The sequence below is a fragment of the Sphaerodactylus townsendi genome, linkage group LG14 (assembly GCF_021028975.2).
Source record: "Sphaerodactylus townsendi isolate TG3544 linkage group LG14, MPM_Stown_v2.3, whole genome shotgun sequence".
NCBI lineage: Eukaryota > Metazoa > Chordata > Lepidosauria > Squamata > Sphaerodactylidae > Sphaerodactylus > Sphaerodactylus townsendi.
In genome coordinates this window covers 27454225-27480493 of record NC_059438.1, presented here as the reverse complement: position 1 = coordinate 27480493, position 26269 = coordinate 27454225, and the positions used below count along the sequence as shown (strand labels likewise).

At 44.8% G+C, this 26269-nt stretch overlaps 2 protein-coding genes across 2 annotated transcripts in view; one reads left to right on the top strand and one right to left on the bottom strand.

The window, feature by feature from the left end:
• Positions 1 to 7190, top strand: part of ST3GAL2 (ST3 beta-galactoside alpha-2,3-sialyltransferase 2) — a 51495-nt gene extending 44305 nt beyond the window's left edge. The window contains exons 5-7 of the mRNA XM_048515466.1: positions 1169 to 1214; positions 1989 to 2108; positions 3442 to 7190. Of these exons, the coding sequence (XP_048371423.1) occupies positions 1169 to 1214; positions 1989 to 2108; positions 3442 to 3615 (340 nt within the window). The 3' untranslated portion in view covers positions 3616 to 7190. The remainder of the gene's footprint in view (positions 1 to 1168; positions 1215 to 1988; positions 2109 to 3441) is intronic.
• Positions 7191 to 11166: 3976 nt separating this feature from the next.
• LOC125443318 (short chain dehydrogenase gsfK-like) lies at positions 11167 to 23162 on the bottom strand. Its single transcript, XM_048515339.1, has 6 exons — positions 22991 to 23162; positions 19960 to 20013; positions 15777 to 15964; positions 15369 to 15527; positions 13915 to 14025; positions 11167 to 11178 (listed from the first exon to the last, which is right to left on the bottom strand). The coding sequence occupies exons 1-6, from the start codon at positions 23160 to 23162 to the stop codon at positions 11167 to 11169; spliced, it is 696 nt and encodes a 231-aa protein (XP_048371296.1).
• Positions 23163 to 26269: the final 3107 nt, after the last annotated feature.

Sequence of the window (26269 nt, the reverse complement as noted above, 5' to 3'; positions counted from 1 at the left end):
GATTCTTGCTTTGGATTTTCATTGTATTACACAGGATTTTTTATCAGTGTTATTAGGGTCTGTATTTCAAATACCTTGTGGTTCTGTTGTATTGTTTATGGATTGGGACACAAAGTACACTTATAGCAAAGACTTCATCTGAAAGTAGACAGCAATTGCTGCGAGCCTTCCTCCATTTAATTTCTATTGTGTTGTCCTAAGAAGTGGAGATAGAGGCGTGACTAGCTTTTTCCCTCTTCACTGTGTCTTAGGGACTTTTTGCATTCTCTGCAATCAGCAGTGCATTCAGGGGACTTTCATGTGATGATTTTCAGGCTGGGGTCAAGGAAAAGCACTCCTGATAACATAATTGTGCATGTTAACAATCAGTGTGTGCGTGTGTGTGAGAGAGACTGAGAGTGTAGAACTCTGTCCTGTGCCAACTAGTTCTCGTTGCATCTCAGTAGCTGTTTATCTTAACTCGGTTGAAACGCCTTTCTGACCTCCTTCAGTTAAATGCATGGATTCTTTCTAAGCCAGTGGAACAGTCTCACAAAATATAACCAAAAATCCAGCAATCCATGCTTTTCCTCACCCTGTAATGTCTTTTAGGGCAGTCTTCATTGGGGCTGTCTGGTGGGAGGGATCTTCTGTTGTAAGAATCCATTTGGACAAACTTTAAACAAATGTTCCCCATAATGAAAGTCTCCTCTCAATGCCAAGAGATGCTTTCCCAGTGTTTGCTGTTAGATGTTTTGATGGAATGGACAGCAGTTGCTCAGTGCTGTATCATACCAGTCTCAACAAAAGTCACAATTTCTGAAGGCAGTCAGGGTCTAAGTCCTTTTTGAAAATGATGGTGACTGTAACAGTGCCAATTTAGGGCCAAAAAATGTACCAGATTAACAGAAGGAAGTGCAGATGTTTCCTCTCCCTCCGTGCATAACGGCAGCTGTGCCACTTTCTTCAATTCTGGGCAAGATCTTGCTGTTCACAATCTTCTCCGTTCTGATGGCTGCGAGAAGCTCCGCCCTTCTTCCCCTTTTGTAGGTCTACTAGGAGAAGGGCAGAAGGAAGCCCAGGGAAAGAGACTTAGCCTGCCCTTACATCCTGTGGGGGCCTGTCTTTGAGGAGATTCCCTTGTGAGAGTGACAGGCAAATCTGTTTTTCTCTCCTCTTCTTTTTACAGCACCTATGCGCCTGTGAAGCCCTTCCTTCGTGTGGACAAAGAGAGGGTAAGGCCCGTTTTCCTGCCCCTGTGGTTGGGAATGCAAAACATTTCATCAATTAAGGGTTTATGTGTCATTCACATATTACTGCAAAATGTTTAAACCTTCCTGAAGGTTCAATCAATGGCAGCTCCAGTTAAAATGATCAGGTAATAAGTGATGTGAAAGACCTGAGATTTTGGAGAACTGAGTGCCACTCACAGTGAACAGTATCGACTGTGATGGACGAAGAATCTGACTTAGAACGAAGGGACTTTGTGTGTTCATTATAAGGCTGTGGCTCAGTGGTAAGCAGAGGGAAGTCACAGGTCCATGGGTGATCAAGATTGGTGATTTCCAGGTTGCTATCACTGTGTTTACTGAGCATTTAATAATATAACTGTTCCTACAGTGTGGCTCAGTAAGTGTCTCATTCCCAGTATGTATACAACAGGCAACCAAAACGCTTGAGTTCTTGATTAACTTCTCTGCCTTTTCAGATTAAGTCTGTCAGGGGTCTCCAGCATGATGTTTTTGCACCTAACGCCCCCTTTCTTGGTGCTCGCCCAAAGCCAAACTCAAGTGAGTTTTTGGCAAGCTTTGAAAGAAGGGCTTTAAGATCCAGCATTCTTCCCAGCTCGTTGTTCATCACAGTGATTGTCAAATAATCTAACTATTTCCATTTGACCACAGCGCATTCCACTAATGGCTTTGCACACAGTTGTACGCACAAATGCAAAAATTTGGTCAACCACTGTGTTAAAGAGTTACCTTTTTTATCTACTTGTCTTGTGTCTTTAGGTTCAAATTTATAATCCAGCGTTCTTCAAATACATCCATGACCGGTGGACAGAACACCATGGTCGCTACCCCTCTACAGGGATGTTGGTGCTGTTCTTTGCGTTACATGTTTGCGACGAGGTAAGTGTTAAAATACTCCCAAGAGATTGCCAAGGGCATTTTTTTTATTTGTAGCCCTTAAGACGCTTTGTCTGGCTTTCACGGCCAGAATCAAGTGGCTGTTGTTGGTTTTCTTGACTTTGTAGCTGTGATCTAGTAGTTTTTGATGCTAATGTTTTGCCCACATCTGTAGCTGGCATCTTCAGAGGCATGTGACATGCCTCTAACAATGCCAGCCATAGATCCGGTGTAAACATTAGCAGCAAAAACTACCAGATAACAGCCACTTGAGAAGTTTCTTCTCTAGGTACTTCCAAGAGAGGGTGGGGAAAGATGGGTGTGTCTATTTCTTATCTCACTGAAAGATACAAGGTGCTGCTTCCCCCCACACCAAAAGGTGCTTCCCCCCACACTATCTTTCACCAAAAGATAGAAGCTCAATTGTGACCAAATACCCATCTTCTACTGTGGGCATGGATCTTCAGGAGTAGCCCTATCAGCGTAGCATTCCACAGGAAGGAAAGGGGTATTTAGTTACACTTGAGTTTCTATCTTTCGGTGAGACAAGGAATAGACACACTCATCTTTCCCCCACCCTCTCTCAGAGGTACCTAGAGAAGAAACCTGTTAAGTAACTGCTACTGAATGTTTCTGTTAGGGAGTAAGAGGAGAAGCAAAGTAAATGTTGCTTTCATAGCTTTTCCCCAACTTCTGTGCTTCAGAATTGGTCAGAATCCAAGATGGCACAAAATCACTGTTATTATTATTATTATGATTATTTATTGGATTTGGTATACCACCCAATCCCCGTTTCATTTGATGACTTCTGCGCTCTGCTCTCTTTTGGTGTGGGGGGAAGCAGCATTTTTGTCAGTGTGCGCTGCCTGAAGGGGAACCTTAGAGAAGCCACCATGAGCAACTTGGTAGAAGAGCAGGGATGTGTAAGCAGTCAATCATCACAAGGCAGTACTTCAGAAATAGCCATTGTTGAGTATAGGTAAAACCTTGCAAAGTGGGAAACGTGTTTTACTTCAGTGGTAAAACCTCAGCCTTCAAGATGATGGATGTTAAATAAATGAACTTGGTGGCAGAGGACTTAGCAGTGGCCACGAGACCAGATGTCAGCTTCAGAAGGGGGTTAGACAGATTTATGCAGGAGAGGTCCCTCAATGGCTGCTAGCCAAGATGAGTAAAGGAAACCTCCATATTCCAAGGTTCTCTAGGAAGGATCATCTTCTATGCCATTGTTTTGGCTTTTGGGTGAAACAGGATGCTGGACTAGATAGACTACTGGTCTGATTCAGCAGAGATCCTCTGATGTTCTTACAGGATCATTCTCTATCATTGCCTACAGGTGAATGTCTTTGGATTTGGGGCAGACAGCCACGGCAACTGGCACCACTACTGGGAGAACAATCGTTATGCAGGGGAGTTTCGGAAAACCGGAGTGCATGATGCTGATTTTGAGGCTGGTATCATTGATATGCTGGAGAAGACAAGCAAGATTGATGTTTATCGTGGCAACTAATCCCTTGAACGTGCATCTTCCAGCTTTTGCCTTCTGTGGATGGGCCAGTTATGATAGCTTGCTTCCTCTGGGAGGGGGGGCGTGATTTGGCTGCTGGATTGCCTCCCCCCCAGCCCAATGAGAGGAACCCCTGCGTTACCTGCATCCCAAGAAGAGCCCAAGGAGAAAACTGGAATATTTTGCTCCTGAAAGCAATCATAGCAAGGGAGCTTTTATTGAAAAAGGGTAAAAAAACAGAATGTTTTTTCCCCCAAATTGAACAGATTTACAAACGAATTGAGTTTTGCGATCAAGTGGCAAGCTTCCAGCTCCTACGTCATGAATCAAAATCAAATGCTGCACTTTTTTTTGTCTTTGAATGGGGATAAAAAGCAGGAACACACAGAGCAGCCCAAGAGGCGGGAGAGGAAGATTAGCCAGCTGTCAATCAGATTTCTTGATAAAACAACAGTTGCTTCCCACTTTCACCCAGGGAATTTATTTTGTAACAATCAGGTTCCAAACACAGAACAGCTTTTATCATGTTTGTGGTTACAATCACGTGAACTTCAGAAGTAGTTCGCTTATGAGGGCCAAGTGTTCTGCTTACTGGAAGATTTGTTTGTCTGCAGGGACAAATGGGAGTGGAAGAACTCTGTCCTAGATGTGGAGAGGCTGCGGGCAGGTAGCAAAGTGGCTGCTGAAAGCGAGGAAGAAGAGGTGCCCAACCTGGGACTGAGGAGGACACCATGCCAAAGGCACTGAAATTGGTAGATCCTGTGACTTTTGAACCCTTCTCCCATTCCCACCCACTTTCAAGATGGGAAAGTGGTTTGAGCGAAAGGGGAATCTTTCTTGTCTTGGCAAATAATTTCTTTGTGTTTATCCCATAATCAAAGCAGGGTTTGTTTTCTTCCTCTACCTCTACCTTTTTGGTCCTGCTCTTTTGCTCAGATAGTTCCTGGGGAGGTGATTGATGTGTCATAAGGAAGGAAGGCTCCAGTAAGCTGCCTTCTGATAGCTTAAGACCCCTGATTTGTGCCCAACTGAAGAGCTTATTCCCTCCTCAGAGACTTCCTCCAGTGATGTGATAGGTTAGAGGTGCTAGCAATTCTGCCTGGAGCCATGATTTGGGATTTCTATTTTGGTCCCTTCTTCCTCTTGCATCGGTAGCCGTCTCCAGCTCGTTGGCATTTATTTTAGGGAGGGAGATGAATCTGGGGTGAAGTTTCTTATTTTCAACCTGGAGAAGAAAAGAGAGTAATACAATTCGGCTTACAAATGGGGAGGGCTTCATTGTCTCTTTAGTGAAGGCAGACGGTGGAACCAGAAAAATAAGAAAAGGTTGGACTGGATGTGCTCTCGTCTCCCTGTTGTTTTTTTGTCTCGTTTTTAATTGAAGAGAAGAGCCAGGATAATTCAATGAATCTTTTAAGTGCAATCATGCCAAACAGTATTAAACAAGTATTTCTTCTGTAAGAAAATGTAGCTGAATTGAGGCAGCCGGGGGAAGCACATAATTGGTCCAGGAGGAGGCTCTGATTCCTGTTGCAGTGGGGACTTAAACCTCTTGGAGGAGCGTGTGTGTTAATCTCGTCTCCAATTTCTATCTCAGACGTCACCTTTTGGGCTTTCTTCATCAGTAACTAACTCTTAAAGGATTAGGCCCATCCTGGCGGTCAGCCAAAACCCTCCTGCCTTGTTTTTATGCCTCTCCATTAAGTCTGGAGGAAGATGACAAAGATCTGTGAGAATGTTTATTTTAACAGGAACCATGGAAACAGTCTGCTGATGCCCTTAAGGCAGTCCTGCAAGATGGTTGCCGGGAAGCCATCTGGGAGGGTTCAGGATTGGCCAGAGTAACTTTCAGAGGGTCACGCTGACGCCCCGGCATCTCAGCTGCAGCTTTTAAAAATGGGCAAGTCCCTCATTGAACTGCATGAACAAGAATGTGCTTCTCACACTTCCTTTCCACAAATCAGGTGAAGAGACAGGCGCCTCTTTAATTTTTCTTCCTTTCCCCCCTCTTTTTGCCAATAAGGTTCCAAAATATCTGGGCTGTGGTGGGGTGGGGTGGGCAGGGGCAAGCCAATCCCAAGCAACAAATAGTGCCTTGACTTGCGCTGTCTGCTACATTCGATTCTTGCTCCAGACCTTCACAGGTGTGTTTGTGATTTCTGTCCATACAGCTTGGCTATTTGGGCAGCTGCTCCTTTCTTGTTTTCCATGTTGGGGGTTTTCTCTTTTTAAAGGGAGGGTAGGTGGGGTTGGCTGACCTGTATTGCGATGGTTTTAAGTTTCCAGTTTTCACAAGGAGAGAGGAGCTTTTGTACAGCATTCCCTATGTGGCTTCTCCATAGCAGTAGGGATGGGACAATCAGAAAGAGAGCCACAAGAGACGTTCCAGACCATTCAGTGTTGAGGCCACGTGGCCAGCGCAAGATTCTCATTCTCACTGTGTCGCCTGGAACTGCCAGCCATTTCCCTCCCTCCTCCTATTGCATGGAGAGCCAGGCTCTGCCTGGTCATTAAACCCTGCTTGGAGCATGCTGAAACAAAGGGCCTGCAGAGACAGGATTGCAGGGAATCTGTGGGCAAATCCACAAAAATTGTTGGGTTGTACCTGAGGACACTCGTTTGCAGAGGCAACAAGCAAGAACAGTGCAGGGGAGTTGCTCCACCCTGTTCCAGCATACAGGGAACTTGCCAGGAAGAGAGCATTAAAGGCCAAGAAGTCTTGAAGGCGAGCTAGAGTCGATGTAGGTGAGTGGTAATTGGAATCTACTATGAGCTAGAGAACCATAGGTGAGGAGGTAGAGGACAAAGGAGCAGCCTCACCTGGTTGCTTTGAAGACCAGGAGTTAACCCTTTCATCTCATGCTTATTTTCCTGAGGTGAACCCCTTCCTATTTGTATCGCTTCATAGGGAAAGGTAGGCAACTCTTCCACTCTGTGAAGCTAGTTTCAGCTTGGCGGAGAGCTTCGAGACATCCGATTGGGACTACTCCTCAGTTGTGATGGGGAGAGCCTTCCACAAGAGCTCCCAAGTATGGATCTCCAAGATCCCATCTCATTTTGGAGCGATATCACTGGAAACTTAAACTAGGCCCTTCTCCAATAGCTGGCTGTTTGCCCAGATTGCTTGGTTTCAGTATTGTGCAGAGAACATCTCCCATCAACTCTGGAGGAATGAAACGTCCCTCTCTTCCATAGGACCTGTGGAGGGATGTCTGACAGTCAGCAGCAGCCTACAAGCATAGCCAACATGTCCATAAGTCAGAATAAAAAACACATCCTGGGCATTTTGTTGGCCAAGTGCTACCATGTTTCCTGTCAGGCGTTCCATTGCTGAGTCCCCTTTCAGCTCTGATTCCATCACCACTGCACAGTTCCTCTGGATCCAGAAACACAAGCATCTGCCTGGGTGAAGAGTTGCTTAGGACCTGCAGGATGCGTGCCTCATGTCCCTTTGGGCCTCAAGGCTGTAGCCAGGAGGGAACTTTACCTGGTGGTTGCCAGCAAAGCTCAGGAATGGCTGGCTGTGAGCTGAATTGAGACTGCCATTGTAAAAGGCTCAGGCGGGACACGGTGTAGACCAGGGGTAGGGAACCTGCGGCTCTCCAGATGTTCAGGAACTACAATTCCCATCAGCCTCTGTCAGCATGGCCAATTGGCCATCCTGGTAGGGGCTGATGGGAATGTGGACCCTAATTTTATCTGGAGAAGCAGGATCCTGAATATAGGCTCAAGAAGAGTTAAGGCAAAAACACTCTGGAGAAGGTAACACCCCAACTAGAACTAGTTCTAGCATCCTAGAAGAATGTCACCGAATGATAGCAGCTGCTCTATAAGCGCCAGGCATGTGGGGTGGGGCATTTAAAGGCTTGGAGCCTTATAAAATTCACGCAAGGGCTTGTTTTCCTGCCACAGCTAGTCTGCACCGAAGTCTTGCCCATTGCCTCTGCATCTTGCTGCTTCTGTATTCTTACAAATCAAGTGTTTATAAGCTAGGGAAACCGTGGCTCCGAACCCTTTTTTTAAATGGTTATTTTTCCTCGTCCTATTTGCTTACTTTTCAGGACCAGTATTACATGCAACTGTGCTGCCTTCCACTTTTTTTAAAAAAAACAAACATTCACACTACAATTGGAAGAGACTGGATTTATTTTGTCTTCTGTTATACAAAATAAAATCTATACCCTATCGCTCTCTTGCTGTTATTTTATTGCTTTATGGGAGCTGCCAAGGCTGCCAAGAGGGGCGGTGTCTGCATTTACCACTAAAAATCCAGTTTAGCTAGTTATTGGCATAGACATAAATACTGCATAGACCTTTGCTGCTGTGGACACAAAATTGGAGGGTGGGTCAGGCATCTGTCTCTGAGATTCCCCAGTGATGGCCTCTGGACGACATCAAACAAATTCACTGTGTTGGAGTGACTGGCTCAGCCTGTCTCAGTTTCATTCTGACTTATGTCTCAGTAGTGGCATAACCACAATGTTTCAGTTGGTAAATATATGTGTATGGCTCTGCTCTTCCAGGCAAGGTAGCCTCAGTTGAAATAATTCATTACATTTCTCCTGTGATGTGTCCAAGGAATTTTTTTTTGTTTTTTTTAACAATAACCTTTATTGGCATAAAATACAATTCTATCAGCAGAAAATTCAGTCGCCGAACAGGTAACAAAATAAAAATTAGAATATCAGTATATAAAATGGGAGCTATAAGAAGGGGAGAGGGGATTAGGCAAGTTGACCCTTGGATTTCTGGAGTATATATAAGAAGAAATTTGGCTACTAGATCTGTTACCTCGCTGCTGGTGTTATCTAATAAAAAGATGATATTCTGCAAATCAGAAACGTGCTCTTTTTTTGCTAACAGCGGGATAGCCATTATTGTTCTAGATTGCAGTTATGGAGGGACAGTTATAATAAAATATGTACTACAGAATCTACACAGTCCCCATTAAATGCACAATGCCTTTGCTGATAGAGAGTTTTGGTAAACCTCCCTGATAACACAGCTGATGGAAGAGCATTGCAGGGGGCCAGCATCACTGCTCTACGAGACCTGGGCAAGATTAGTTGATGGATATTTAGCTAGCCTGCTTCCCAAGCAGGGGATACCCAGGGCAAGAGGAGAGCAAGACCTTGTGGCCTTTTCCATTAGAGTTTGGTGCTCCTAATCCAGCAGCCTCCCTTTGAGAAATATTTCTTTAGATGGAAACATGGTCAGAGAGTCCAGAGAGCAACCCAGCTTGAGAATTTCAGATTCAATATGGCCCCACTGTTCAGATTGATGTAGAAGCTGTAGTGATTTATAGATCAGAGTAATTTGTTTAGAAATGTGATTTAAAATGGGTGCTCTGATACAGAACCTTTTCTCAAGCTAAGGGAGGGAATGATTTCCTTACCAGGAAATCCCTTTTTGTCAACTGCTCTTGTCCAACCTGAAACTTTGCTATTGACTATCTCCTACCTTGGCTATTGACTGACTGCGTCTTCTGTTGTGGCAGACTGAACTTCCGCCCCCAGCCTATGAAAACCCCTTTTCTAGTTCCACTTCTACATCTAACCACTATTCACTTCTGTGTGTTTCCGGACATTTGAACACCCTGTGCATCTTTTAAAAAGCTCCCCACCTGTTCCATCAAGCAGAATACAGAGCAAGTGTGGAACAGTTCTGGTCAAAGGGCTCCATAAAGACGAAGATTCAACCATTCCTGCTCTTCCTGAGTGCCGAAAGCCTCCACAGCAGTTTGATGCTAGGTGCCAAACTTCATTATATGATTTGTAACATTGGGTCTGGACCCAATCAGGTTTCTCCACAACCACGCAGCATTGCTTTTTAAAACTCTTTAGGGGCCTGATGTGGGTCTGGACCATAGCATTGGGGAGGGAGGGGCTCCTGGTTCCCCCACTGCTATTTTTCCTAGCTGAAATGCCCCCAGGAGGGAATAAACCCCATTTCAGAGTTGCTCATGCAATACTGACAGCATAGTGTAGTGGTTAAGAGCGGCAGACTCAAATCTTGAGAATCGGGTTTGATTCCCCACTTCTCCGCATGAATCCTGATGAGTGACGTTGGGTCAGTCACAATTCCCTCAGAATTCTCTCAGCCCCACCTGCCTCACAAGGTGCCTGTTGCAGAGAGAGGAAGGGACTGTGATTGTGAAAAAGTGGGGTACAAAAACCCATGCATGCTTGTCCTTATGTTTGTCCTGTCTGTTGTTCTGTCTGTTGGTCCTGCCCTTTTGTCCTGTCTGTTGACTACACCAGTTTCCCCAGACTACAAGGAGGCAAGCTGGGGGAGGGTGGTGTTCTGCAGGTCAGAAAAGGGTAGTCTTTCTTGATATATGGGCCTTTCTTAGTTGGAAGGATGCCAGACTTCTCTAGCTTGGCATGTTTTCTTGCAGGCATACTTGTTTACTGGTTGTCGTGGGTTTCCCGGGCTGTGTGGCTGTTGTCTGGTAGATCTTGTTCCTATTGTTTTGCCTGTATCTGTGGCTGGCATCTTCAGAGGTGTATCACAGAGAGAAGTGTGTTGCACTGTGAAGCATTCACATATGACTTGTCATTGCTCCTCCCCCCCAATTGTTCCCATGCTTTCCAAAAAGATTGCAATCAAAGCAGGTTTTCACGCCATATGGATGAAAAAAATGGTGGGTTTTCAAGATTGCCCATGTTGGTGCCATTATACAGTTGTCATCCCCTCACAGTTGCCACTGGAGGGCATTTCGCAGGCTTTGTTTTCCTGACCATAATAGCTGCTATATTCCCATAACATTACAAAGCCAAAGCAATACCGCAACTCCCACCTTGTTTTAAAACTGGCATAAATCCCTCAAGTGGTGTGTTGCGGGTGACCAAGTCAACAAAAGAACAACCAAGACAAATGCAGCAGAAAGTCCCTTGTGTCAGTTCCATTGCTGCTGTTCACGACATGCAATTTGTAGCAGCAGTAAATTGTCAATGGAGAATAGGCAGTGTGTTAAAATATTCTGAGTTGTTTTGACTTTGATTGGGGGTGGCATTGCAGGTAAAATGTTTAATTAACAAAAGCGTGTACTTCCAACTGTTTACCAAGTAGGACTGGTTCTTCTGGACTTATCCTTTTGATTCAATACAAAAAGATCTAATTGTGTAGCATCAAAACGTAATTATCTGTGGTCTTGATCAAGGCTCCTGTGTGTGCAAGCGGAAATCTACCAAGGTGTCAGTATATGCAAAAAGGTACCATGGGCTGGGCTCCAGAGTGTGAGATTGAGATAGGCCTTAAGAATTAACAAGGTCACCGAGTCTCCCAAACCACTAACAAGTAGAGAAATCTGGTCTTGTGCATGATGTGAATCAATTTTTAATTTGCTCAAATATAGGATGGGAGGCCTCAACCTCTGAACCCTCCTGCTTTTTGCACTCCTAGATACATTGAGGACAGGATTGAAGGAGGATGTTTTCGAACTTCTCACCAAGGAATTGTTTGTCCTCTCCAGTCTAAAATGTCCCACTGTCCTTAGGAGGAGAGTCTGGAAATCACCTCCAGCGTTCCTGACTTTTGCCGCTGGGTTCACAGTCAGTTACCTCCCTGGAGAAAAAACAGAGCAACAGTGTAGGTATCAGGCGGCAACAAGCTAAATTCTGGCCGGCCGTTCAAGAGCTGCTTGGAAGAACAGAATCAAGGCTGGTGGTATATAGCCCCAAAAGATGCTGAGGCAGGAGAAGGCCAAGTCAGGCCAGGATGCATCGGGCAAGGATAGAGGAAAAGGAGAGCAGGGGACCCCCAAGAGCAGAAAGAGCTGTTGCTTGATTAATTTAAAAGCTAACAGCTATTCACCCAGAGCTGGGTGACTGATCCCCACAGGAGAGCAGCCTTGGTAGGTTGGTTCTTGGAGTGAGACAGCTGGTCCCAAGTCAGTGCAAGACTGATCAGTAGCAAAGTAGCCGTGGATTTGGCAGGGAAGAATGTTGGATAGCTCAGCAGCTAGCTCAGTGCAAGACTGATCAGTAGCAAAGTAGCCGTGGATTCGGCAGGGAAGAACATTGAATAGCTCATCAGGGAGAGGCGAAAGTAAGAGGAATAGGACCTGCAGTGTGTAGTTGGTATGCTCTGCAGCACAGATGTGTGGGAAGCGTCACCAATATAGCTTTGATGGAGAGAGCAATGTTCAAGAGATCTGTTGAGCAGTTCTTTAGCGAATGTGATTCCAACCCAACTGAGATCCAACTTTATAATCCAAAATATCAGTCTCCTAAAACATCAGCATTTCTCCCCCCTGGGCAGCAAACTGTACCGAGATTTAACTCAGCCTGGCTAGCAGCAGCTCTGTGGCTCCGCAGCACTTTGCATAGATGAGGTCCAAAGTTCCATTCACAGTGTACCTGCTTGTTTTTAAGGACTTTCGGGAGCAGGACTAGGGGTAATCTGTGCCTGGCAGAGCTGCTGCTACTCTTGAGCTGGGCGATCCCCTGGCAGACTTTGCTAGATGCTGGCCACAATCTCACGTCTACCTAAGTGCTATGTATTTAATGAATTTCAAGGAAATGAGGGCTAGTGAATCTTAATGTATGGATAAACGGTTTTTGAATAAGGTTGTTGTAGGTTTTCCGGGCTGTGTGGCCGTGGTCTGGTAGATCTTTTTCCTAACGTTTTGCCTGCATCTGTGGCTGGCATCTTCAGAGGTGTATCACAGAGAGAAGTGTGTTCAGTGGACACAGTTTGTAACCGGCTTCTCTCTGTGATGATACACCTCACAGAGACTCCAACTCCCAAATCACAAGCCAGCTGATTAGTTTCTCACTCCACAACCCACTAACAACCGAGATTGAATCTGGCTGTGAAAGCCTTTGACAATACATTGTTTTTTAATATGTCTGTGCACTGCCCTGAGCCCGTCCTCGGTCAGGATAGACATTTAATAAAATTAAAATAAATGTCAAGACTGCACATTTCAGTATACAGCAAAGTTCATTTCAGTCCCTTGAAAAATAGCTCCGCATGACAGAAATGTGCCATCTTGGCAGACTTGCTTCAGTGCCGCTGCCCTTTCTTCCCCCACCCCTGTTTCAGTGGGGTTTGGCACTGTACTGCAACTTCCTTGGGCTTCAAAGGGATTTAAATATGAAACCAGCTACTTTTAGATATTGCTTGATGCTCTTTGCTGCCACCAGGGCTAAAACCGTGCATTTTCTTGTTCCTTAAACTCAGGATTCTCTTTCTGTTCCATCTGACACCTGGCTTCTAGGAAAATGTTGCTTTTCTTTTATCCTACTTGGCCCTAATACTGCCACTGGAGCCTCTGCCTTTAGGCTCTATGTAGCTACCATTCCAGTTGGGTGGCGTTTTACAGCCATTCTGCAATGATGTATCAATAGCTATTGAAAACATGAGACAGCAAAGAGATGGAACCAGTGTGTCCAGATTGCATTCCGTCCCATCCCATCAAAATGTTGCTGTTTTCTTCTTGGAATCTGACCAGAAATCAGAGAGGTTGGTATAGCAGCTTGCATAAGCAGAGGGCATTTCCTTTCAGGAACCCACCGTGAGTTGTCCTGGGCTGGTTCGACACTAAGTTGGTTTCCCATTCCCAGATTGCCTGGTGGCAGATTTTCAGGCCATGAGGCAGAGAAGGCATTTCCCCTTTATTAAAAGTTATCTCCTGCCAATGTTCATCCAATGCAGGCACATTAATCTTTCTAAGGATGATAATGGGAACGTGCAGAGCCCTTCGGGGATGGGCAGTTTATAAATGTGATATATAAATATATAAATAAATAAACTCCTACATAATGGGAATATGCAACTCCTAAATAATAAGCAGAGTGTTGACTCTGTCAAACCTTGGAAAGAAATCAAATTCTCCAGCATTTGTATGCACCAATAAAATGCCATTTGAAAAACCCATGCCTTCCAGTCATTATCAACATGGGGATTTAAGAATTGAAAATAGCTCACAAATATTTTTGATTAAGTGCAATAACTCCTGAAGCCTGTGGTTGTTTACTTGTGTTTCTGTGACATCAGAGTAGCTAAGCCAATGGAAGCATATTGATCCTTGTGATGTATCTCACTTCTCTTTACCTTTAATGGGTGAACTACTCAAATATGAGCTTCAAAGGCAGTTCCTTAAAGCTAAGCAATGTGAATTCCATGTCACAAGCACTCCCTGCTCACCCTGGCTAGTGATCGATAAAATCCGAACTTGAAAATTGTTGGCTTCTACCTTTCTTTGTCGTATAGATTCACAACGGTAGGGCAGTAGAAAATAAAAGGTGGTATTCCCAGTAGTCTTAATTCTTGGTTCCCAGTGTTTCATATGCTTACCTTCTCTGCTCCCAAACCAGTTTGCACACCTCCTGGATGGAGTGAAACACACACGATCTCAAAGGGGTAATATACCAGGGATTGACACTTGGTGAGCATGTTTAAAGCAGCCTGCAGGAAAAGCACAGCGTGAGGATCCAATATTTCATGCTGAGGATTACTGCAATTTAAGAGTTAAGATCTCATTTTCTAGTGAGGAGCTTGGTAAGCTATAACCATAGCAGGCTTGTGGAATAGGGCTGGGCACTGTCAGGGTATCGTGGCTGAGCCTTGATTAGCTACTCCTGATCTACATTCATTCATAGTTACTGGATTAAAGGGCTAGCCAGATCAGACTTGAACTGTCAGAGGACTATGGCCTCTCCTGCTATCTCCCAAATGCCATCTTATTACATGATCTATAAGCCAACTCTTTGTTCCAAGATACACCCCTGCATATCAGCCCTACTCATGCCAGCAGTGAACAGTTCCATAACCAGTAACTTCCTATCGAACAGTGGGCAAGAGCCCTCCATGTGACTCAAGGGGGCCAACCTTCATCCTCTGTGAATCTAACATGCTGCAAAGATGGCAGCATTTCTCCAAGAGTAAGAACATAAGAACATAAGAACAAGCCAGCTGGATCAGACCAGAGTCCATCTAGTCCAGCTCTCTGCTACTCGCAGTGGCCCACCAGGTGCCTTTGGGAACTCACATGAAGGATGTGAAAGCAATGGCCTTCTCTTTTGGCCTGTTGCTCAGAGCACCCTGGTCTGTTAAAACTGATTGCAATCTCAGATCAAAGTACAATTTATATTTGTAGTTTACCTGCTTCCTAGACTCAAAGTGGATTACAACACATGTACACATAAACAATGCAACTGGGCAGCACAAGATGTTCCACTAAGCTCTGCAATAGGAGTACAGAATTAGAAAATGCAAACAAAAATTAAGTACAAAGTGAACCTTATTTCTGGTTCCCATTGTATAGATAGGACAAGTTGGTAACTGAAACCAAGAGATGCTAATATGCTGTACATTCAATGGCTGAATGGGATTTGCCTATTGGGGTTCCCAGGTCCTGCCCTATCTCCTGGTTTCTGTAGGATAGGCTGGGTCTAGTAGGCAAATCATGCAACAAGCTAACAAGGAGTATCCACCAACTCTCTCATCAGGTGAGTTTAGCCCCTGCTGCCAGTTCTGGAGAGATAGTGGAAGTCTCTTAATGCTAGCCTATAACAATCATGGTCTTGGAGCATTTGTTAATCTCAAAGGTGCCGCAAGGCTCCTGATTTTTGCCATCAAAGCATTAACATGGTTACTCTAGATCCCAGAACCTTCTGTGCCATTGCAGGGGGTTCAGAGGTGCCCTCTGCCTGGAAAAACTCTCTTCTTGCCCTCATGCTGCCAAAGGCAGATGTCACTCTTACATAGACCCCGGGCTTTGCTATAGAAGACAGGCTCAGCCCATGTACCTTGCTGCAGCGATAACCAACATCTTGGCACCATTTCCACTCATCGACGGCAGCCAGGGAACCAAAGCTGCTGGACACATTAACAATAGCTGCCTTAAAGCAGCTCTTTCCCAGGCAGGTGAATTTCGGGGCAGCCCTTTTCAGCAAAGGCAGGAATGTCTGGCAAAAGAGAGGCAAAACACAGCATCCATCCTGTGAAACGTGGTCCTCTGGTCCACTGTGAAGCCACCAAATTCCCCATCCCTCTGCTGTTCCATGCTCACACCAGAAGGTAGTTGCTTCACTCCCAAGCAAATGCTGCTCCTGGTCTTCTGCAACCTCCCCCACTCCCAAGAAGGCCTGTGGTGACTCCCAGATGGCTGAAGCATTTCCCAAGAAGGTCAGCCAGCCTGTCTGCTTTGCTCATACCTGGCTGACTCTCATAGGCCCTAGGGTGTTGGTGGTATACACAGCTGCCATGGTCTGAGCTGTCTCTGAGGCCAGGGTGGTTTTGTAAGCAATGCCGGCATTGTTTATCAGCAAGGCGAGTCCACGTCCTGTGAGGTACCTTTGTACTTCCTCAGCAGCTGCTTTGATGCTCTGAGGATCTGTGACATCTAGGCAGAGAGAAACAGAAGGATTTAAGAGAGGCCCGTTCAAGGACAGGATCAAAAGTGATGTTGGTGAAAAGTGCCCTCAAGTTGCAGCCAACTTATAGTGACCGTGTAGGGTTTTCAAGGGGTGGTATGCCATTGCCTGCCTTTGCGTAGCAACTCTGGACTTACTTGGTGGTTTCCCATCAAAATACTGACTAGGGCCGACCCTGCTTAGCTTCCAAGATCTTCTGAGATCAGACTAATCTGGGCTATCAAAATGAAGGCTAAAATAAGCATATTGTGGATTTGTGGACTTAGCCCCTAATGCAGTGTCTTGGGGAAGGCAGAGTCTACAGCAAAAATACCCGTGTTTCATAATTGCAATTGCTGTCTCCTTGAACAGGCCTACAATGTCAATAGATACAACGTCCAAATAGCCAACAGGGCTTGAAAAAGATTCCCTCCTCCTCAAGGGAGGGGGCAGATGTGTTTGTAACTGTGGATTGAGGCAAAAGAAAAATCACGTCATTGTTAGGATTTAGCTTGAAGAAACAGAGGCTTAGCAGCTGAGGTTGCCTGAAACCTTGGCACTTGAAGGGGGGGTTCAAGGTCTCTCTCAGCATCTTTTGTGGGGAAGTGGATCTGTTTGTTATGTCCCTGATGGTCCTGCCATTTGCTGCTATCGTCTCCCTCTTTGCCTGTCTCCTGTCGTTGGCATTTTGGGAACTGCTTGGGTATTGACGTCAGGGTGTGTATGTGTTCAGTGGTTCTGTTCTCATCAGTTTCTGGCCTCTTTCATTTTTGCCTGCTCCTTCTATCCCTCCTGGACTTCCTAGTGAGAACATTCCAACCTCCAATTTCATTAGATAAAATTCCAACTGGTTAGATAACATTAGATAACATTCCAACTGGTTGAGAAACAGGAAACAAAGAGTGGGTGTAAATGGGAAGTTCTCACAATGGAGAGATGTCTCGGAGATTAAGGTGTCCCCCAATGATCCCGTTTTTTGGGACCAGTGCTCTTTAATAACCTATTCATAAATGAAACCTGGAAGTAGGGGTGCGGTGGCGTGGTGGCCCAAGTTTGCAGATGATACCAAATTATGCAGGGGTGATAGGAACCACAAGAAAGGTTGCGAAAGAGCTCCAAAGCGGGACCTTGATAGAATTAGGTGAGAATTATGGGCTCAGAAATGGCAAATGCAGTTCAAAGTACAGCAAATATGTAAAGTGATGCACATAGGGGCCAAAAAAATCCAAACTTCACATACAGCATACAGGGGATCTGTGCTATCAGTCACAGAACCAGGGGAAGGGCCCCAGGCGTCTCCAGTTGATAGTTCCATGCCCAGAATGTCAACTCAAGTGCATAACCAGCCAGCTGTAAAAAGGCAAACTCTATGCTGGGGATCATTAGAAAGGAATTGATAATAAAGAGCTACTGCAAAGATTGTCATGCCCTTATATAAAAGCAGTGAAGATGCGACCGCATGCCAGAGTACTGTGTCCAGTTCTGAGTCGCCACATCTCAAAAGGATATTGAGGAGATAGAAAAGAAAAGGGCAGAAGAGGACAACAAAAGGATGATTGAGGGACTGGAGCACCACCTTCCCTATGAGGGTGAGCTGCAGCGTTTTGGGACTCTTTAGTTTGGAGAGGCTGAGGGGGGATATGATTGAAGTCCTACAAAATTATGCATGGGGTAGAAAATGTTGACAGAGAAATTTTCTCTCTTTGCTCACAATACTAGAACCAGGGGCCATCCATTGCAGAAAATGCTGGGGGGGAAGAATTAGAACTAATAAAAGGAAACACTTCTTCACGCAACGTGTGATTGGTGTTTGGAATATGCTGCCACAGGAGGTGGTGATGGCCACTAACCTGGATAGCTTTAAAAGGGGCTTGGACAGATTTATGGAGGAGAAGTCGATTTATGGCTACCAATCTTGATCCTCCTTGATCTGAGATTGGAAATGCCTTAACAGAACAGGTGATCGGGAGCAACAGCCGCAGAAGGCCATTGCGTTCACATCCTACATGTGAGCTCCCAAAGGCACCTGGTGGGCCACTGCGAGTAGCAGAGAGCTGGACTAGATGGACTTTGGTCTGATCCAGCTGGCATGTTCTTATGTTCTTATGTAATTAGAGATAATGCTGTCTTCCTTTGTTTTGAGAACTGAGTTCTGTCGTTATGTGAACAACCAACGATGTTATGCTGACTCCTTCAACTGCTTCCACCTGGCTTGCTGGAAGGAGGGTCCCCCAAAAGTATGTCAATCCATATGACCGCTATGCCTTTCCAGATCTATCTATCATCTATGGATCTCCATGGGCCACTCCTGCACAGAGCTTCAATAAAGAATATCATTGCTAACTCTGAGCTCTTCTTTGAGCCTATGGACACAGGGCCCTATTGCCTTTTAGGAGCTTCTCTGTGCCTTCCCCTGAGATCTCCCTATTTGTGAAGCAACTGCTACAAAACGTCACAAGTCTCCACTGCTCGGTCCTCCAAAAGGGACACAACCCAGGTGCAGTTTATCCCTGCAACTCTTCCCTACTTAAGCAACTGGAGTGCATATAATAGTGTGTTTGTCCTAATTCTGTGATAGTGGAGAGTTGTTGGTACAGTACTGGATAGTGTGTTGCACTTAGGCTGGAGCTAGCTGGATTCAGTTCCACATGGTGTCTTAGCCTAATCGAGCTCTCAGGGTCATTCTGAAGATTTAAAAAAATGGTGGGTGAGCTGCATGCAACCTAAACTTTTCCTGAAGGAAAGGTGGTATAATATATAACAGGTAGTTTATTGCTGTGAATAGCAGGGGAAGAATAAGGTTGCCAACTGTGAGTTGGGAAATCTTGGGAGATGTGGAGGTTGAGTCTGGGGAGGGGGTGGATTTGGGGAGAGACCTCAACAGGGCATAATCCCGTAGAGTTCCCCTTCTAAAGTAGCCATTTTCTCCAGGGTAGTCTGGAGATCTCTTTTAATTTTAGAAGATCTGCAGGCCTTGCCTTTAGTTTGACAACCTCAGTCAAGTGTGGGGGGTGATGCAAGCAGAATTACTCATAGTGGGTACTTACCCAGTCTCAGTACAACCAGGCGTGAGTGGTTTGGACATTTGGCAGTCATTTCCTTTAACGCCTAAAGAAATAAATACTCAGTTTGAAAAGGTACGTGTAGTGCCTAGTCCTTAACATGGCTATTTTACATCAACATAAACAAGCAACTGGGAACACCAAGATCCTGGGCTTGCCAGTGGAGTGGAAAGCATCACCCTTCCCTGTCCGTCAGTTTGCAGGTGGCCTGTGAGCTGGCGACCAGGAACCAGCACAACACTGGCTGTTCCACATTCCTGTTGATGCTCAAATTGCACATCTGGGGCCCTTTCCCCACTTACCTTAAGGCCCGCCCTACTCTCCTAAAGTAGCGCGGGGTCCAGCTGCACTCCCCACTTCAAGGGGTGAGAACACAGGCGCCGCACCGGCGCTGCCTCTCAGCTCCCTTTCAGTGAAGCATCAGGCTCTTCTTAAAGTGCGCCTTTTGATGACTCCCGCACAGAGTCAGGGGTTAGGAGGGACCTCCAGGCGCACCTGGGATGCCGCGCGCTGCATAGGGGGGATGGAAGAGAGTGGGGAAAGGCCCTAGAAATGCTACTTTAGTGTCTTTGCTTAACTGTAGAGGGAAATAAATGTTTCAGCAGTTGGTGAAGCCCCTTCGGATTAGTTTGGACACTTTTCATAAAGCTTGTCATAAACTCTTACATTCGGAGTGTAGATGGTACAAAATACTTTTTACGTCCCCCAGTTAAACGTATGTTTGCTTTACACATGCGGGTACTAAAAAAGATTTTTAAGAACATTGAAAAGTACTAGAAAGAAGCTTCACACTCTTCAGCAACACAGTATTATATGGAATTGTTCAGCAATAAATGATTTTAACAAATTGAATGGATACTTCAAAAGCAGCCCGAATTCTCCTTTGCTCATGAATAACTAAGAAAAGGGCAGCTCTCACTTACTTTTACTGAAAAGTGTCAGAATCGCACCAAGCTTGGTGAATGCTGGTACGATTTCTGAAGAGGGAGAAAGAAAACAAAGGCTTCCTAACAGTTTCACTCCATATAACTGCCTGTTTTTGTAAAATCTGAACCCAAAAAGACAACAACAACAAAAGGAAGCAACCTGATCAAACCAGACTAGATTAGCTGTTCTATATTATGTTTTGTTTTTAAGTCTCCAGGATGGAATTCTTCTATTCTTGCCTCTGCAGAGGAAATCCATACTGAATACTACTGCAGGTTCTGATCAGGGTTATAGCATAGGATTGCCAGTCCTAGGTTGGGAAACTCCTGGAGACTGGTGGGTAAAGCCAGATCAGGGCTTGGAAGGACAGGGACTACATCCTCAATGGGATGTAATGTTATGGAGTCCACCCTCCAAAGCAGCTATTGAACTGTACGAAACAAAAGATGGTAGAACTAGAAAAAAATTGCTGGGTTTACCATGACAAAGGCTGATTCCGCATGGGCCAAAAACAGTGGTGTGAAAACAGTGTGAAAACAGTATAAACCCTTTTACACCGTTTTCACACCGTTTTCACACTGCTGTTTTTGGCTTATGCGGAATCAGTCAAAGAGAGGTAAATATTTAGGGTTGGAAATAAGGCATACAAACGCTTCAATGTTTGACAATAATTGTCTCAGACTTTGGGAGAATATTAAGATCGACTTGGAAAAATGGAAGAAATGTCATACTGGAAAGAATATCGTCTGTAAAAATGGTGGCGCGCCCCAAGGTCCTGTTTCTGTTTCAGGTCATTCCTATTCTTATAACGTTAAAATTTCTAACAAATATTGGGGGGGGGGATCTGTTTCATATAATTTCATCAGCAAGAATAATATTAACAAAACTCTAGAAAGTTAAAGAAAATCCTACTAAAAGAAATGTGGTTAGACAAAGCAATAAAAGTAACAAATATGGATGAGCTAACAGGACTTTTGAAAAACCAAGATATGGACAAATTTGACAATGACGGGGTTTAAGAATGAAGCTATTGGATTGTCTGCAAATCTGGTAAGATAATTAATATCTATAATTTATTAGAATTATTGTTAAGCAATTTAGTAATTTTGGATTATTTATAACAAGTTAGATGTCATCACAAGAAAGAATAGTTGTAAGTAAACAAGGAAACACTAGAAAAGTGGGAAGTTAAGAAGATAAAACAGTAATATATAATAGTAATATATAATAATATATATAAACCATTGTTAGGACGTATTGTCGAAGGCTTTCACGGCCGGAATCACTTGGGTGCTGTGTGGTTTCCGGGCTGTATGGCCGTGTTCTAGCAGCATTCTCTCCTGACGTTTCGCCTGGGTCTGTGGCTGGCATCTTCAGAGGATCATGCCAGCCACAGACGCTTGAAGTGAAGCGTCAGGAAAACAAATACCCCGACCATACAACTGGCTCCCCACAACCTGTAGAACGTCACTTTATATATATACGTGTCTGTCTGTCTGTCTGTCTGTCTGTCTGTCTGTCTGTCTGTCTGTCTGTCTGTCTCTCTCTCTCTCTCTCTCTATCTATCTATCTACCTATCTACCTATCTATACATACATACATACATACATACATATACATACACATGATGTCCTAACAATATATATATACATACGATATATTTATATATACACAATGTCCTAACAATATATATATGATTTATACTAATTTAATTCTAAGAACTGGAAAGATACAATATTTGTTGTGTATTTTTAAATATTTGTTTTGTTGGAAATGTAATAAACTTTATTTTAAAAAATAGCCATTTTCCCTGTTGTCTGGAGAGCAGATGTGATTCCAGGAGATATTCAGGAGACTGTGGCAAGACAACCCTAGATAGGCAATGCAGAAGAAGAGTTGGATTTATATCCCCCCTTTCTCTCCTATAGGAGACTCAAAGGGGCTGATAATCTCCTTGCCCTTCCCCCTTCACAACAAACACCCTGTGAGGTAGGTGGGGCTGAGAAAGCTCAGAAGAACTATGATTAGCCCAAGGTCACCCAGCTGGCGTGTGTTGGAGTGTACAGGCTAATCTGAATTCCCCAGATAAGCCTCCACAGCTCAGGCGGCAGAGTGGGGAATCAAACCCAGTTCCTCCAGATGCACCTGCTCCTAAAAGATGCACCAAGTGCACCTGCTCTTAACTACTACGCCACTGCTGCTCGTTTTGGATTTCTCTCCTGTAAGGAGACTCAAGGTGTTTTACAAGCTCCTTTCCCTTCCTCTCCCCACAACAGAAACCTTGTGAGGTAGGTGGGGCTGAGAGAATTCTGAAGAATTGTGGCTAGTCCAAGGTCACCCAGCAGGAATGTAAGAGTGTGGAAACACATCTGGTTCACCAGATAAGCCTCTGCTACTCAGGTGGAGGAGTGGGGAATCAAACCGAGAGTTCCAAAGAACTGTGAATAGCCCAAGGTCACCCAGCAGGCTTTATGCAGAGGAATGGATTCACCAGATTACAGTCTCATGTGGAGGAGCAGGGAATCAAACCTGGTTCTCTAGATTAGAATCCACCTGCTCTTAACCACTATACCATGCTGATAGCCCTACACTGTCATAGAAACTTGTTGAGTGACCTTGGGTCTATCACACATACTCAGAGAAACCTACCTCACAAGATTGTTGTGAGGATAAAATGGACACGAGGAAAATGCTGTAAGCCACCTCGGGTCCACATTGGAGTTTAACCACACATATAAAATAAAATAACCAAGTTTCAGGAAGGATCTAGGGTAGACCTTTACGAAACCAGGTCTATTCCTAGTGAAACACTGCCTGGTTGGTAGCCTCCACAGGCCAGAAGCAAGCCATGGCCCAGCAGCAGTCCCCAGTCAAACCAGTGTCACCAGCACAGTGGGGCCCAGCAAGCTCAGCCTGCTCCTGGGCGGTTTCAACTTCCCAGGCTGTCCCTGGGATAGATGTAGTCTTCCGAACTTCCTCAGAGGTGATTCCATAAAGACGGGATCACCACAGTTCTAGAACCTTCACCTGTTTCAGTCTGTTTCCTCCTCACCTTTCCTTCAGGGCTCTCAAGGTTCCTGCAGGTTGCAAAGATAAGCTGAGGAGGATGTGGCAATTTCATAAACTCCAGCACCAAACCCAGGCCAATTCCTCGGTCACTTCCTGTCACCAGCACACTCTCAATCCTGAAATCTTCCATGGTCTCCGCAAGTGTCTTGTCTCGCAGTGAGGACAGAGGTATCTGGGCTACTGGAGGCTCTGCTGACTTGAAAGAGCATCAGTCAGTGATGCAAGTATGCATAATCTGTGTGAATTAATTTTTATGTCAGCTGGTTTTTTATGTTTAATATGTACAATACTTGACTCAGAATGAGTCACTTTATAAAACAACCACAAACATTAGCCAATCCATTACTCTGCGGCAACGAATTCACATCCAGAATTATGTTGATACTTTGTTGGAATCTTCAGGAGTTTGAATTAAATGGCTATGCCATCTCAGCCAAAAAACAACAGAGCCACACAATTACTGTACCAAAGCTGTTAAAGACTAAAATATGTATGCACAAACACTGGATGACAGGTGAATTTAATATGTGAGCAGAAAGCATCTATACTAGACACATGAAGTTCTCCATATCAAACAGTGCATGTTTGAAAGCCTAAGATGAGGACTCAACCAAGTAAAATAATTAATGGAAGATTTAAGTACCGCATTTATCTGCCTTTATTTATGCACTTAAAGGACTTGCTAAGAGCACTAATTTATACACTGGTTATTAATGTTTGTATCTATACACAAGTGTGTATAATTAATATCTTTACATGTGTATGAGACTTTTAATGACCTTTGTAAAGCTCTGTTGTTCCATTCAATAATTCAGGTGTTGCCCTGGACGCAGCCACCCCCCCACCAGGGACGGAGTGAAGGGGAAAAGCACCCTGAGCACTGGGGTGTCCCCCGCCCTGCCATTCCCCCATCCGCCCCTGCCCCGGAACGCCCCCGCTACGCCCGCTATGCCCCCAGAACGCCCTGCCACACCCCTGCAGGGACGCCCACCCGGTGCGCCGTGTACCCCCCTGTCCCCTTGGAGCTATGCCTCTGCCCCCCACACCTCTGCTTGTGCATACATATTTGAGCTTTTAGCAGTCATTTTGTCGTACGGTCATTTTGTGGTTCTATTGTTTGGTTTGGCTTTGGTTTGTACAATGCCATCTCAGAGTCATCAGCCCATGGTTAGCTAGTTAAGGCTGCCGACAAAGAGCATCTCTAGTTTGGTGACTATTTGGTCATTTGCGGCCAACCTAGACTTTCAGGTAGGGATGCTCAAATACCCGTTGTTTCAGCTCATATAATTTCAGTCAGCTGTGACCGAGGAACAGTTTTTCTGTACTTCACACTAACTGTGGCTATTCAGCAGATTAGTTCACATGATCCCTTCCTAACAGTACAACACAGCCTAAGATCTGTTGCCTCCACACAAGCCCTACTGTATCAGTGTTCTGCTTTTCCAGAAATCAAGTAGACGTTTAAATGTGCTATAAATATGGAAGTTTAAAAAAAAATTATATTCCTCTATGTTCGTTTAAATACTTTTTAGCACCAATAATGGCTGCTGAGTATTTTGAATCAGTAGCATTTTTGTGCATGCAAGTTTTCAAAAATTCAGCGCAAACCACTTCATCAAGTATTTAAGTTGTTCAGTGCTGAACCAACAGACAAACTGAGTGGCTGGCTCACCTCTGATCATCACAGTCAAAGATACTAGGTTTGACTGTCAAACATGTTCATTGAAAAATTTGCAGCAACCATACTTTCAGGTGGTTCAATTAATGTTTGATTAATAAAAATGTGTACTTCTGACTGTTTACCAAGTAGGACTGGCTCGTCTAGAATTATCGTTTTGATTCAATGCAAAAGGGTCTACCTGTGTAGCATAAAATGTAATTGTCTGTGGCCTAGATCAAGGTTCCCCAGTGTGTAAACTGTAATCTACCGAGGAGTCATTACCATATATAAGAAGGTACCATGGGCAGGGTTCCAGAGTGTAAGATTGTGATAGGAGTAAATTAACAAGGTCACCCAATCTCCCGAGCAACTAACAAGTGGAGACATATGGTCTTGTGCATGATGTCAATCAATGTTTAATTTACTCCAATATAGGATGGGAGGCAAAGGTGGGATTCAGCAGGTTCACACCACTTCGGCAGAACCGGTTGTTAAAATGGTGCTTGTAAACAACCAGTTGTTAAATTATTTGAATCCCACCACCGGAACTGGTTGTTAAATTATTTGAATTCCACCACTGACGGGAGACCTCAACCTCTGGACCCTCCTGCTTTTTGCTCTCCTAGATACATTGAGGACAGGATTGAAGGAGGATGTTTTCGGACTTCTGTCCTCACCAAGGAATTGTTTGTCCTCTCCAGTCTAAAAATGTCCCACTGTGCTTAGGAGAGAGTCTGGAAATCACCTCCAGCATTCCTTTTGCACTGGAGTCCACAGTCAGCACCTCCTGGAGAAAAACAGAGTGACAGTGTAGGTATCAGGCGGCAACAAGCTAAATTCTGGCCAGCTGTTCAAGAGCTGCTTGGAAGAACAGAATCAAGGCTGGTGGTATATAGCCCCACAGGATGCTGAGGGAGAAGAAGGCCAAGTCAGGCCAGGCTGCATCGGGCAAGGGTAGCAAAAGGAGAGCAGGGGACCCGCAAGAGCAGAAAGAGCTGTTGCTTGATTAATTTAAAAGCTAAAAGCTATTCACCCAGAGCTGGGTGACTGATCCCCACAGGAGAGCAGCCTTGGTAGGTTGGTTCTTGGAGTGAGACAGCTGGTCCCAAGTCAGTGCAAGACTGATCAGTAGCAAAGTACCCATGGATTTGGCAGGGAAGAACATTGAATAGCTCAGCAGCTAGCTCAGTGCAAGAATAGCTCAGTGCAAAACTGATCAGTAGCAAAGTAGCCGTGGATTCGGCAGGGAAGAACATTTAATAGCTCAGCAGGGAGAGGCAAAAGCAAGAGGAATGGGACCTGCAGTGTGTAGTTGGTATGCTCTGCAGCACAGATGTGTGGGAAGCGTCACCAATACAGCTTTGATGGAGAGAGCAGTGTTCAAGAGATTAGTTCTTGGGGTGAGACAGCTGGTCTTTAGTCAGTGCAAGACTGATCAGGAGCAAAGTCACTGAAACTGCTCTTCCTCCTCTTGGTCCACTATTTTTCCTATCTTTTTGCTTGCCATGGACTTTCTTTTGCTTGTTCCCAGCATCAAGGCACCCATCTGTGTTTTCCATTCCTCATCCTAATCTAAT

Coding starts and splice junctions, on each gene's coding strand:
- LOC125443318 (XM_048515339.1), bottom strand. CDS start 23,162: ATGGAAGATTTCAGGATTGAGAGTGTGCTGGTGACAGGAAGTGACCGA. Junction 15,965..19,959: donor TCTGACACTTTTCAGTAAAA/GTAAGTGAGAGC, acceptor CTCTCTGCCTAG/ATGTCACAGATCCTCAGAGC. Junction 14,026..15,368: donor TTGGTTATCGCTGCAGCAAG/GTACATGGGCTG, acceptor CTTTTCCTGCAG/GCTGCTTTAAACATGCTCAC.